At 40.5% G+C, this 14005-nt stretch overlaps 1 protein-coding gene across 1 annotated transcript; it reads right to left on the bottom strand.

Moving 5' to 3' along the window:
• Nucleotides 1-27: 27 nt before the first annotated feature.
• On the bottom strand, nt 28-13746 carry APOH (apolipoprotein H). The gene is made up of 8 exons (XM_035026401.1): nt 13582-13746; nt 12763-12939; nt 11373-11469; nt 10171-10247; nt 8178-8366; nt 4506-4685; nt 2637-2834; nt 28-187 (listed from the first exon to the last, which is right to left on the bottom strand). Exons 1-8 carry the CDS (start codon nt 13643-13645, stop codon nt 132-134), a joined length of 1038 nt encoding a protein of 345 aa, XP_034882292.1. The 5' UTR covers nt 13646-13746; the 3' UTR covers nt 28-131.
• Nucleotides 13747-14005: the final 259 nt, after the last annotated feature.

Genomic DNA, 14005 nt, shown 5'->3' on the forward strand with positions numbered 1-14005 from the left:
ACTAAAAGTAAGCTACCACGCCGCAACAACAGAGGGAAAAAATTCAGTCACTTTATTTTTCCACTTCTGTTATGTTCCTTGGACAAACACTGATTCAAGTGTGGCATTTAATTTTGAATCTGAAAACCAGTTTAGCATGGCTTTACATCTGATGCATCGGTTTTCCAGAAAGCCAGAGTGTTGTGTTCTGTTTGGGAAGAAAAAGATAAGACTCTAAGAGAAATGATCATTTCTTAAATTTGCTAAGTAGCTAAGCCAAATCAAATACATTTTACCAACATGTGGGAAAATTTAATTATATGAATAAAACCATTGACTGTGAGGTTTAAGTGATAGGAGAAAACATCAGGGAAATGATAAGGCACTCATTTCCAAGAGAGAAAAGAAAAGGTTCTGTATAATTCTGATAGTCAAGATTAAAAGAAAAAAAAAAACCTGTATCAGCCTTTTATTTATTCTCAGATGCAGTAGCAGTGCTGCATCTGTCTGAAGACTATAAGGAACAATAGCCTGAAGAAATTCATCAACAAAACTGTTTGGTTTTTTTAAATTATCCTCTTCTAATATTTTGTGTACTGATTTGTAGGAGGCTACATGCCCTCTGTCAATTTCAGTATTTAACATCTGCCCAGGGGTCTGCTATATTTTGAACAATAACAATTTATCCAGTGCATTTCTAACCATTAGTGATTATAATAACTATCATTGTTTGAACACCTCCTCGGTGGCATGGATCATATTTCTGATCAGCAAACCTGTGAAGTAGGTGTGATTCACTAGTTATCATTCCATTCTCTGTCTCTAGCTGGTCACTTCTCAAACCCCTCTCTTCTCTAACCTGCCTGCCCAGGATAGGGCTGTCCACATTCTTGGAACACTTTTTTGGTAAGATTTTACTTATTTATTTATCAGAGAGAGAGCACAAACGGGGGGAGCAGCAGGCAGAGGGAGAAGCAGGTTCCCCGCTGAGCAAGGAGACCGACATGGGGCCGGATCCCAAGACCCTGGGATCGTGACCTGAGCCGAAGACAGACACTTAACCAACTGAGCCACCCAGGCGCCCCTCTTGGAACCCTTCTAAACTAAGAGCCAATAGTAGCTTCAGCCTCTGGCTCATTCTTCCTTCATAGTACAAAGATATTTAAACCTTAAACCCGAAAATTTTAAAAGTTAGCAGTTCTAAATGCTGATCATTATACAGTTCTCTATCTCACACAAACATAATCTCATCTTCCTTAAAATATTTTGCTCTAATGAATACTTTGCTCTAATGGGGACTTTTCAAACTCTAGGAGTTGCTGAAGAAAGGGAAAAAATGTTAGAAGATCTATAAACCAATCACCATTACCATGAGTTACTTTGTAATTGGGGTGAGTTCTCTATAATTTGGGACTGAGAGGCAGTAAATATTACTATTATTCAATATTCCATGCAACATTATTATTCTTATTTGAGCTTACTCTGGAATTATACAACATGGCATAATTCATCTCAATATTCATTGAATAAAACTGCAACCCTGAGTTTTAGGGGAAAAAATTGGAAAGGAAAATGTTAATGCAAGTGGAGAAAATGAATCAGTTTATTGCTTCATCTCGCTCTTTTCTCCTGCTCCCCCTCTCTTTTTAAAAATCCAGTGGCCAGGGGCACCTGGGTGGCTCAGTCAGCAGGGAGCCTGCTTCTCCCTCTCCTTCTGCCCTTCCCTCCCATTCATGCTTTCTCACTCTTTCTCTCCATCTCAAATAAATAAATAAAATCCTTAGAGAAAATCCAGTGGCCAAACTGACATGGCTTCTTTTTTTCTTTTTTTTTTTTTATAATTTTTTTTTTAATTTTATTTATTTATTTGAGAGAGAGAGAATGAGAGACAGAGAGCATGAGAGGGAGGAAGGCCAGAGGGAGAAGCAGACTCCCTGCTGAGCAGGGAGCCCGATGCGGGACTCCAGGATCATGACCTGAGCCGAAGGCAGTCGCTTAACCAACTGAGCCACCCAGGCGCCCCTTTTTTTTTTTTTTAATTTTTTTTTATGGCTTCTTATAATGATGAGATATATGTTATAATTCCTGTTTTACTGACAAAGATACAAAGACTTGAAAACTTAAGTCATTTGTAGAAAGTCATTCACTGAGTAAACGTCAAAAATGTACAGTTCAAATTCAAGTACTAAAGCACAGAATTCTGTTTACTAGAAAACATCTTTTTCTTCCATTTTGTAATCAGATGTCTCTATTGAGTTTTATTTTATTATATGTATTTCTTATGCAATTCTAAATAAATATAACTGATTTTATGCAAAAATAAATAAATAAATAAATAAATAAATAAATAAATAAATAAATAAATAAATAAATAAAGTACTTCTTGTGGTGAGGGGCAAGTGGAAATCTTAGCTAAAAGTACCAGTGTCAGGGGCGCCTGGGTGGCTCAGTCGGTTAGGCGACTGCCTTCGGCTCAGGTCATGATCCTGGAGTCCCGGGATCGAGTCCCACGTCGGGCTCCCTGCTCAGCAGGGAGTCTGCTTCTCTCTCTGACCCTCCCCCCTCTCATGCTCTCTCTCTCTATCTCATTCTCTCTCTCAAATAAATAAATAAAATCTTAAAAAAAAAAAATTTAAAAGTACCAGTGTCAGACTCACCCTTGAAGCACTTGGGGATTTCAATGGTGCCATCGATGCACTGAGCATCCTCTGTATAGCTACACTTCTTTTCCTTATTCTTGCAGAAGAAAGAAACTTTTTCACCATGCGGCATTCCATCCTTGAATTTTTCTTGAAGCTTTACTCTCTCTCCTTGGTATAGCACAGTCGCTTTTTTAACAGATAATTTACAAGAAGCTGAAAGAGACAATATTTGTAGTCAAGACTTAGGAGTCCAGTTAGTCTTCTTTAAGGATGATGTAGCATTTGGATCAGTAGATGAGTACACCTGAAACACATTGCTCAAGACAAGAAGATTCCAAGAATGTTCATAGTGAGTAACATCGGTGTCATTGCTAATGGAAGTTCTTTATCAATAGAACCCTTAGTCACGGCCTCCAAGATGCCCTTTTCCCCCCTTGTAGTAGCCACTTAAGAAGGTCAAAGCAGAAGCATCAGATTTCAGGCTTCAGTGAAAAAGAACTACGAGATACTGCCATTTCATATAAACCTCCACTGCCCCACTTAGATCCCATTTATTGAGCTAGTGTGTCCATCCACCAGCCACTGTGAACACTGGCTGATGACAGCTCACAAATGTTCCTTTCTCTGAAAAATTGCCCTCAGCCATAAGGGAGCCGTCCCTTCTGGGAGCAAATCAGCCCCCACACCAGGATCAGGGAAGGGAGCAGCCCATAGCCAATGACTGACCAACAAGGGGACACAAAAAGCAGGTCCCATGCCTTTTGGTGGGATCAACTCTAGGGTAGAATTCATGGTCCAGAGCTCCCAAGGGGATGAAATTGAAACTAGACTCTAGTTGAGACCACCTATTTGTTCAAAACTTAGTTCCTGGATCAGCAGCAGCAGCATCACTTGGGAATTGATAGAAATGCAAATTCTCAGGTCCTATCCCAGATCTACTGAATCAGAAACTCTGTGTTTAAATAAGCCCTCCAGGTGATTCTGGGGCACAGTGAAGTTTGAGAACCAGTGCCCTACTCGATCCTACCTGCCTCACTTTCTCCTGAGACACTCACTGAATAAATCATCTGCACCTGAATCCCTGTCTCAGGCTCTGCGGTCTAGGGGACCCCAACTAAGACACTAATTATACATCATTTTGCCTGCTGTGCCTAATTTCCTTTTCTGCTTAAACTGCCCAGCCCTGTAGCAACTTGAGCAGAAATATAGTGCTAGGTTATTGTTCTTTGCATAAGCATGACCCTGGATCAAGGATAAACACCCTAACTCAAAAGGAACCAGTGTTCTCAGGAAAAGATACCAGTTAGTGATGAGTCCTTGGGCTGAGAGGTCCTGGTGTAGAGTCAAGCCAGGCTCGAGGTGAGTGAGCAGGGAAACATGAATGAGAGAGACAATGAGGCCATTGAGATATGGAAAGAGTAGTAATAGGGCCTGGCTTTCGGTTCGAATCCTCAGGACCAGCTGTATTTCATTTCCTCATCTTCAATGTCCATACAAATGCCTGTTGCCTGTTTATGATAAACCCCCATTTCCTTGAACTAGCTTGAATGTGTGATTGGTTTCTGCAAAAAGGAGAAGAATCTAGACTAGAACAAAGCAGAAAAGGATGCTCATGGGAAAACAAGTAGAGGAAACCCACACAATTTTCCACCATATCATCAATGCTTACAAAGGATCTGTTTATTTCCTACAGTTTCATCTCAAACACACTGCTAAGCACGAAGTCCCCCCATGCATATGTGAGTCCTAAAGTCTTTCACATACAAATAACTGTGAAGCAAGTCTGAGCAACAAGTGGAAAATGATTGGAACAAGAAAATGGCAAGTAAGGGTAATCCACTGGATAAGTTCATGACGTATTAAAACCTTACCCATATTTCATACCTTTACAACTTGGTTGTGCAGACCAGTTTCCAAATTTGTTACATTCTACTTCTTGTGGGCCATCCAAGACAAATGTATCATGGCAACCATATGTGGCTTTATCCTTGTAATAAAGTATTTGTTCTGCAGGATAGTTCACAAACCCATTGTCTGGTCTTGATGGGAATGGGCATTTTACTTCTAAAAAGTGTATTCAATAAGACATATTAGTATAAATAGTAGTGCTGTCCCATAGATATGAAATATTTACATTCCAGTCTCCATTACTCCATTGAGTCACTGGGTGTTCCTGTAGCTGGACTACAATTTCTAGGGACTTAGGTGCTTAATTCTGTCCCCCTTTTCTTATGCCCACAGGACCCTAGATATTAAAAAAGAAACAACACTCTGAAAGTAAATCAATGAGTTACCAAGTTCTTTGGGCTCTCATATAATCACAGCGTATTATTTATTCCAAATTTCATCTCCATGCTGTCTAAAATGGGTTTGAAAGAAGAAGAAGAAAAAAAGCCTGTCTCTTTTAATCAACAAACCATGAAATTAAAACACAAAGACGCCCTCCATGCACACTAGCACACCATTATTGGATTTCAGATGTCAAATTTAATTCTTATGAATGTCTTCATTCTATATGAGAAGCCAGAATGAAATATGAAGGAGAAACATGGTGCTGCTTCCTGGCACCTGAATCTATGAGTCTATAATAATACTTTCAAAATAGTCCGCGGAAGAAAAGAAAAGCTTTTTTCTATAGAAGAATGCAAGCTAATCAATATAGAAAAGATAGAAAGTCGCCAGTTTGCCTGAGTCATAATTGACTAAGTTGGGGATCATCAGAGGATGCCAAAATGCCTGCTAGAGAGTAGATAGTCACACCATCTCCAAGTATCACCCACCATTTGCTTTCCAAAAAGGGAAAGAAGATCTGACACAACCCACCTGACCAAGGGCTCAAATGAAGCATGACCAGTGATACCTCCTGATGTGATGGAATGGATTCTTATCAAAATTATTTAGCTTGAATCTAATCACAAGTAAATCATCACCTAGATTCAGATGATGGACTATTCTACAAGACAACTAGCCTGTATTCTTTAAAAATGTCAAGGAGGGGCACCTGAGTGGCTCAGTCAGTTAAGTGCCTGAATCTTTTTTTTTTTTTAAGATTTTATTTATTTGTTTGACAGAGAGAGAGCACAAGCAGGGGAAGCAGCAGGCAGAGGGAGAGGGAGAAGCAGGCTCCCCGCTGAGCAGGGCACCTGATGTGGGGCTCGACCCCAGGACCCTGGGATCATGACCTGGGCCAAAGACAGATGCTTAACTGACTGAGCCACCCAGGTACCACTAAGAATCCAACTCTTGATTTCGGCTCAGGTTGTGATCTCAGGGTGGAGAGATTGAGCCCCAAGTCGGGCTCCATGCTGGACATGGAGTCTGCTTGGCATTCTCTCTCTCTCTCCCTCTCCTCTGCCCCTCCCCCCTACCCCTCACACATGCTCTCTCTCTAAAAAAAAAATAGAAATAAATAAAAATAAAAATGTCAAGGTAAGACAACTAAAAAGGCAGGGGATCATCCTTTTTAAAAAAATATTGTATTTATTTATTTGAGAGAGAGAGAGACAGAACGAGCACGAGCAGGGAGAGGAGGAAGGGGCAGCAACAGAAGGAGAAGCAGGCCCCCTGCTGAGCAGGGAGCCCGATGCGGGGCTCGATCCTAGGACCCTGGGATCGTGACCTCAAGCTGAAGGCAGCCACTTCACCAACTGAGCCTCCTAGGCATCCCACAGGGGATCATTCTTAATCAAAGGAGACTAAGGAGCCATGACGACTAAACCAAATGTGTGATTCTTGACAAGATCCCATGTAAAACAAAACACATGTATAAAGAACACTTTCGCATCAATTGAGGGGAAATTTCCACATGAAATAAATGTTGTTAATTGTTTATATTATTATAATAGTTTAAATCATTATTGTTAATAATTCAAAACACATTAAATGTCTTGTCTACAGGGACAATGTTCTTGTTCTTATGACATTCATGCTGAAGTATTTATGGGTAAGTGTCATGATGTGTACAACTTATTTTCAGATGGTTCAGGAAGAAAAAGCATCTGTCTATGGAAAGAGAGAGAGAGACAGAGAAAGTCACAACATGTTGACGGTTCATACGTGTAGGTGAAAGGTTGAAAAAAAAAAAGAACCTACTGCTTAGGACTTGAGAGAATTAAATGAGATGAGATGACACATATACAGCAGGAGACCAGTACCTGGCCCAGAGTTTAAGTCCCGCAGAAGGTGCTAGGTATTATTATTGGTAGTTTCCCCAGGCTAAAAAGCATTTATTCTTTGAATCATTCAAGAGTTATCTGCAATATCTACTACAGGAGAAAGTAGCAGTCCTTAGTATAACTCCTTGTGTGCATGATAAAGTCTATAATTTGTCTACTTGTTTTGCAGTTGACAAATTCAAAGATAACAATGATAGATCAAATTAAAAGAGGAAGGGGGCACCTAGGTGGCTCAGTTGGTCAACTGTCCCACTCCTGATTTCGGCTTAGGTCATGATCTCAGGGGCGTGGGGTTGAGCCTCACTTCAGGCTCTGTGCTGGGCATGGAGCCTGCTTAAGATTTTCTCCCTCTCCTTCTCCCTCTCTCTCTGCCCCTCCCCACCCCACGAGCACACACATGCTCTCTCTAAAAAATAAAAATAAATAGAAGAGGAAGAATTTTCATAATTTTTAAAATCAAATATTCTTGTGATTCTTAAATTTAGGTGGACTATAGAAGCTTGGGACAATCTGACTACAGCCCAGTTTTTCACCCTCATCTCCTAGGATGTCCCAATTTAATCCTGGCTTCTCTCAACCAACCTCACCACCATATTCGACTGTCCATGCACACACCCTGTTCTCCCATGCTTCCCTGACTTTCCATGCCTTCCCCTCATTCTCCACCTCTCCTCTTCTGGGAAGCTCTCCCAGGCAGCTCCAAACAGTTCATCGCATTATATATAATTCTCCTGAGGTCAGAAGCCAGGTCTCGTTCTTCTGGTATCCCCAATACCTAGCACACTGCCTGGCACATGGTAGATGCCAATAAACATTTGTTGAACAAGGCCATTGGAAACACTCGATGACAGTGGAATTTTCCATAGTTCTTAAAAATGGGATTCTATGGGGCGCCTGGGTGGCTCAGTTGGTTAAGCGACTGCCTTAGGCTCAGGTCATGATCCCGGAGTCCCGGGATCGAGTCCCGCATCGGGCTCCCTGCTCGGCAGGGAGTCTGCTTCTCCCTCTGACTCTCATGCTCTCTGTCTCTCATTCTCTCTCTCTCAAATAAATAAAATAAAATCTTTAAAAAAAAATGGGATTCTATGAAGTGGGGGAAATCGGAGGGGTGGGCGAACCATGAGAGATGATGGACTTTGAAAAACAAACTGAGGGTTCTAGAGGGGAGGGAAGTGGGAGGATGGGTTAGCCTGGTGGTGGGTATTGAGGAGGGCACATTCTGCATGGAGCACTGGGTGTTATGCACAAACAATGAATCATGGAACACTTCATCTAGAACTAATGATGTAATGTATGGGGATTAACATAAGAATAAAAAAAATAAAAAATAAAAATGGGATTCTACACTGTCATAATAGCTTTGTCTTGTCCTTGCACCTACCTCTGCATTCTGGTAATGTAGTCCAATTTCCATGTGCTGTGCAGGTAATTGTATCATTTCCAAACATGGCATAGTGTGGCAAACATTTGAAGGCAGCCTTGTTTCCATAGATGGAGTGGTTTTTAGCCAATGGCTTGTAATCACTAAGGGTTGCAAACTTAGGAATGGATGGTAGAGGGCAGGTTACAGCTGGAAAAAGAAAGAATGATCACTTTTATGAAATAGTTGAGTCTTTTAAAAATGATCTTTCCAGAAAGGACAAAACAAAAAAACAAAGATTAACTTGAGAAAATCCAAAATTGGATCAAATACCAGGGTAAAAACAGTCCCTTAAAGAAGTCACAGAAGAAAATATGATCTGAAAACCAGATGTCTGAACCAGTGAAAAGATTGAAAAATGAAGTAAGTCTAAATCTTGTCACCATAAATTTGCCTGATACAATGACACAATGCATAGGTCTCCATCAGTCTGTGATCCAAATGCTAGATGTTTCTGGAAGTCAGAGTTGGCGGAGGACCATCCTACAATAATTGCTCATAATAGCACTTGGTACAAAGTCTTTTGCGACATCTACATTCCACTGCTGGCTTACGTTGGTTTGTTCCCATTGAATATCTCCTGCTTCTGCACTCTGAATGCATGGAGCTTACACAAGTAACTTTATGTGTAGACAGTCTGGGTTGTCATCCTGAGCGGACTAATACGGGGTTTCAATAAGTCCAGGGAGAGTTATACTAATGTAAAGGAAGTGAGTGAATGTGATTTCATCTGAATTATTTAGATCCTTGCTACTCCAAGTGGGATCTGTGAGACCCCAGCAGGGGCCTTGCCTGGAAGCTTACTAGAAATGCGGCAACTCAGACCCCACCTCAGAGCCGTGGTCAGAATCTGCATCTTAACGAGATGCCCAGGTGATTCACAGTACATTAAAGTATGAGAAGCATTGATTTAGATTAGACTGAAGTGAAAGCGGATCTTCTCTTTGTAACCAAGAAGCAAAAGTGACTACATAGTTGATATAAATCTGCTTCCAAGGGAAACTATAGGAACAGTGGTGATTTTTACTGCTGAGTAAAGAACTCTAATTTAGCCTTAAAAACCTTTGTTTTGGTAGTTCAGCTTTTCTTAAACCATCACTGATATGAAATTGCTTGACTTTTTCGCTGACTCTTGCTAGGACAGACCTCACTGAAATGTTAAAAAACCATAGCCATGATTGTAATGCATGGGCCTCCTGGTCGAAGATTGGACTCCCGTGAATCACAATCAGAACATCCCTCCCTATATCAGCAATGCCCAGAGCTGCCCCTGACTGCATGGCTCAGGGTCCCTGGAATAAGCCAGCAGTGTTTTGGGGAACAATCCCACTCCACTCCTATGAGGCAAGGCCCTTTGATGGAGTCTAAGGTCACTGTGAAGGTTACTTTCCTATGTCCCTCATTACTAGACACACTTGCTGAGGGCAGGCAGAAGTCTCTTTCAGCCATATAGCCTCAGTGCTGAGAACAGGATATGACACACATTAGGTTCTCAATATGCATAAATGTATAAACGAATGTATAAATGTATGAATGTATGTATAAATGTATAAATGAATGAATGAGGTCCCAGAGTAGGAGGAAGATGTTTGATCTCAGTTACCAGTTTTTCTAGTCCAGTGATGGCGGTCCCTGATTGACCAATGCCACACGTAGCCTGTCAAAAACTGAGAGAATGATGGAATGACTAAGCCCAGATATCACTGGTTCCACCAAGTAGAGGATACAAATGTGTTCATGAGTTGAATGCTTTCCTTCTGTCCTTCCAAAAGGGTTGTTGATCCTCCAAGGTAAGATGATATCAGGATGAACACTCCCCATGAGGGTGAGCAACCATCCCAAAGAGTCAGGACTGAGGGATTTCCAGGGCATGGAATGTACAGGGTTAAGACCAGCAAAGTCCCAGGCAAACCAACTAATCGCTCTCCCCAGAACTGGGGACCCACAGACTCACGAGTACAGACAGGAAGGTCAACACTCCATTTTCCTTCCTCGGTACATTGAGCAGAACTACTTCCATTCAGATAAAACCTGCAAAAGGAAAATGTAACCCATCAAGCAGTAGAATAATCCATTGATGGCATCTCAAATGTCTTCTCCACTGAGCATCGCCTCAGGTTCACGCTACTGACTTTTTCCCTATTTTGTAATGCTGCTTTCTTGAGGAGCTCCGCATTCACTTAAGGCTCATCAAATCTCCCAGCCCGGGGCTGCAGGGGACTCACAGAAGAATGAGAAGTTTCCATAGCTGGAGGCATAGAAACCAACCCCCCAAATCTGTCTTTTCCAATCAGCAGGCCAAATTAGCTGCTTCTTACATGGAGCAAAGAAGCATCTCTTCTTCAGGGTCACAAAAGTGAACCAAACTGAGGCATGGCTACTATTCATTTCCCGAAACTATTCACTCTACTGACATAAATGGGTAAAAACAATGCAGTATATTTCCATCAAAAATGTAACATTGTCTCCTCGAAGCCAAATGTTTCAAGGCCCTTTGTCATCAGACCCACAAGTTAGTTGGTGTATCAGATGAAAGGAGTCCATTTCTCCTCAAGTATTTCTTAATTTCCAATCCCAAACAAGAATCCTCAGTAAAATTTTGCCCTAAGGTACAGCTGACCTATATTGACAATGTCACTGGTGATGTCTTTGCTAATAAGGCAGATGAGCTACATGCTTTCTTGCTGGGGATGCTGCCCTGCATCGTGTGAGGATCAACAGAACTATGTTCTATACCATCACACTCCCAACCTTCGCCAGAGAACTCCCTTCTGGAGACTCCCAGGTCAGTCAATCAAATTAGGTTCATGTCCAAAGCTCAAGTCCAATTCCTAAAGTATTTTATCCTTCATGCCAAGATTTGTCCCAGAGATGATAAAGAATTACCATCCAGTTTTAGTCTTTCCAATGTACCTCCTCAGTTAAGTAATTAACCAGGAGAAGGAAAGTTGGATACAGTAGCAACTTCATATTTTACTAGTTGTTATGGCCTCCATCCCTTCCCCTACCCCAACACCACTGTGGTATAGATTAAAAGCAGGACTACAAATGATTTGTATTCAGCAAGTCCAGCCTGAAGGCTAAAAGTAAAATATGTCTTGATGTTTAGCTTAAGGGCACAGAAATATTCTGCCTCTGTTAGCTAGAAGTCCTTACCCGGTGTTACAAGCAAAACTGATTGTTTTAGGATATTCAAAAGTTGTGTAGCGTACAGCTCCATTTTCTAAGATTCCAGCAAAAGGACACATTTTGGCTGTAATTTAAAGATAGAAAGGTAAATTTCAATTTGAAGAATTTTTCATTGAAGTAAAAACATATAAATTCATTTCTATTCTTTGATCCAATAACTCTACTGTTAACTATTCTAAGCAAATAACTCAAAATTAGTCAAATGATATATGCACAAAGGGGCTCATTGCACTGTTACCTCTAATAACAAAAATTGGACAGCCTAAATGTTTACCATCAGGTGATTGTTTTGATCAACTATGGTAAATCAACAGTTGCATTCTTATGCAACCAACAAAGTATGAATTATGAAGACTATGGAGACACAGTCAATATGTATGCTATGCTGATGAATATAGAAAAATACAAAATGGTACCTACTCTCTGCAATGATGCAAAAATATACACATGGAAAGTAACTTGAAAAAATGAAATTGTTAGTATTCCAGAGTTATGACCAATTTAAAGAAAACTTTTCTCTTATGATGTTATAGCTGTTTTTCATTAAAAATCTTGTTTAGTCCTTTTGAAACAAAAAGCATACTAAAATCACTTGTATGAAATGTATGATTTTCACAAAGGTCATGCTCATATGACCAAAATAACCAGGGCTCAGATAGACCCATATAGTCTTTTTTTTTACTGTTTAGCTTCTACATAAAATTGCCAGAAATTCTATTGGGTTGATTGCTCCATATTTGACTGTAAAAAGTAATGCTGGCATGATATCATGGAACCATGTACTGAGGAATAAAGAAAAGCAACCATCTACCATAAGGTGATAGCAATAAATCTTTGCTTAAGTTTTTTATATTATATTTATATATATAAATTATTATAATTTATTTTATAAATTATGGTTATATAATCATATACAATTCATATAATTATATTTATTATAAATTATTATAATGTGATGATTCTATTAAATCTGCTTTCATTTTGAGGTCAAGTCCAAAGATCTGATGATTCCTTGTGTTTTACTTTTTTAAGAGTCTCTTTTGGCATCTGTCTAAATTTCAGAGTATCTGTACATCTTTTTTTACTTCTGCAGTGTTTCTCTCTCTTTTATCGTAGCAGGTCGCTTTTTTACATCTCTTCTAGTTCTGGGCTATGCTCATCTCCTCCTCTCTAAATAGGACCTATCACCTCTGCTCTCCCCTCCCATGAACACTCCCCCAGGCCCTCTTGTTTCTTCACGGCCCTCCACTCTGTGGCTCCGCTGGCCCTCTGTGCCCCAGCATGACAAAGTGGGTTATCCCCCAAGTGTCCCGAATCCCAGTGAGGGGAGAGCATGTGAGAGAAGGCACTGACTTACGGGTACACCTCAGGGTGTTGATGGGCCAAACTCCTGTGAGAGGGCAGGTGAACCGCCTCATCCCACCCCGGGACGTGTAGCCCGGACGGCAGGCGTACACGATCTGCTCCCCTGGGTCATAGAACGTTTTTAATGGAACAATGGTGGCAAATGGTAAATCATCTGGTTTGGGACAGGCTGAAATAGAGCACAAAGCAGTTAGTTAAGAAATCTATATTTTTCTAAAATAAGACGAAATCAGAGAGTGAGACTCTTAACTATCGGAAACAAACTGAGGGTTGCTGGAGGGGAGGCAGGTGGGGGGCTGGGGCAACCCAGTGATGGGCATTAAGGAGGGACTTGATGTAATGAGCACCAGGTGTTATATGCAACTGATGAATCACTAAACTCTACCTCTGAAGCTAATAATACACTATATGTTAATTAGTTGATTTTAAATAAAATTTAAAAAAGAAATCTATATTTTCATTTTTAAGCTCTGCTAGCACAAAAATGAAAAAAACTATTTAATGCTACCGATAGTAACTATGCCAAGTTCTGTACCAAATATTTCACATATGCAATATCTCATCTAATCTCCTCCTAACCCTCCTTTGAAGGGTACTATAGTTATCCCCATTTTATAGGTCAATACATCAAGGCCTCAACTGGCTGAACATCTTCGGGAGGAGCTTTAAGCGTGGCAATATTGAAGAATCAGTATCAATCCAGACTCCCCAGCATCCACACTAGAAAGAATTTTAATGATCATTATTGATCCTTTCATGTACTAGGGGGTTGGATATATTAATTATATTTGCAAAAGGAAAGAGTACTTACTCCGTCCTGCAGTAGCAACATGGCAGAGAAAAATTGAGAACAAGAAGAGCCCCAGAGAAATCATTGTGGGTGACTCACACAGACACTACCAAAATGGTTTCCTCTGCTAAAAAGAGGGATGCAAATATAAAAGTGCTTAAACATTAACCTTTTCCCTTGTGTCCTTTTACCTCTGTAAATAGAAGGTAAAATATCACAATTTGAAAGGAACTCTGAGACCTACATTTTTTAATCATTTACTTTCACTTCCATGGGTTTGTTGTGAAATCTTTGGCAAATGATGTCCATCTTCATAACATTTATTTTAATGGCACAACACGGTCCATTACTGCCTCCAACAGAATCCTGGTGATTCCCAGATTGTCAGGCCTCTACTCCAGACCTCTCATCCTCCATCCTTAGTTTTGTGTACGTAGTGGGTGGA

This window comes from Mirounga leonina, unplaced genomic scaffold (genome assembly GCF_011800145.1).
Source record: "Mirounga leonina isolate KUSES-001 unplaced genomic scaffold, KU_Mleo_1.0 Mir_197, whole genome shotgun sequence".
In the NCBI taxonomy this organism is placed as follows: Eukaryota; Metazoa; Chordata; class Mammalia; order Carnivora; family Phocidae; genus Mirounga; species Mirounga leonina.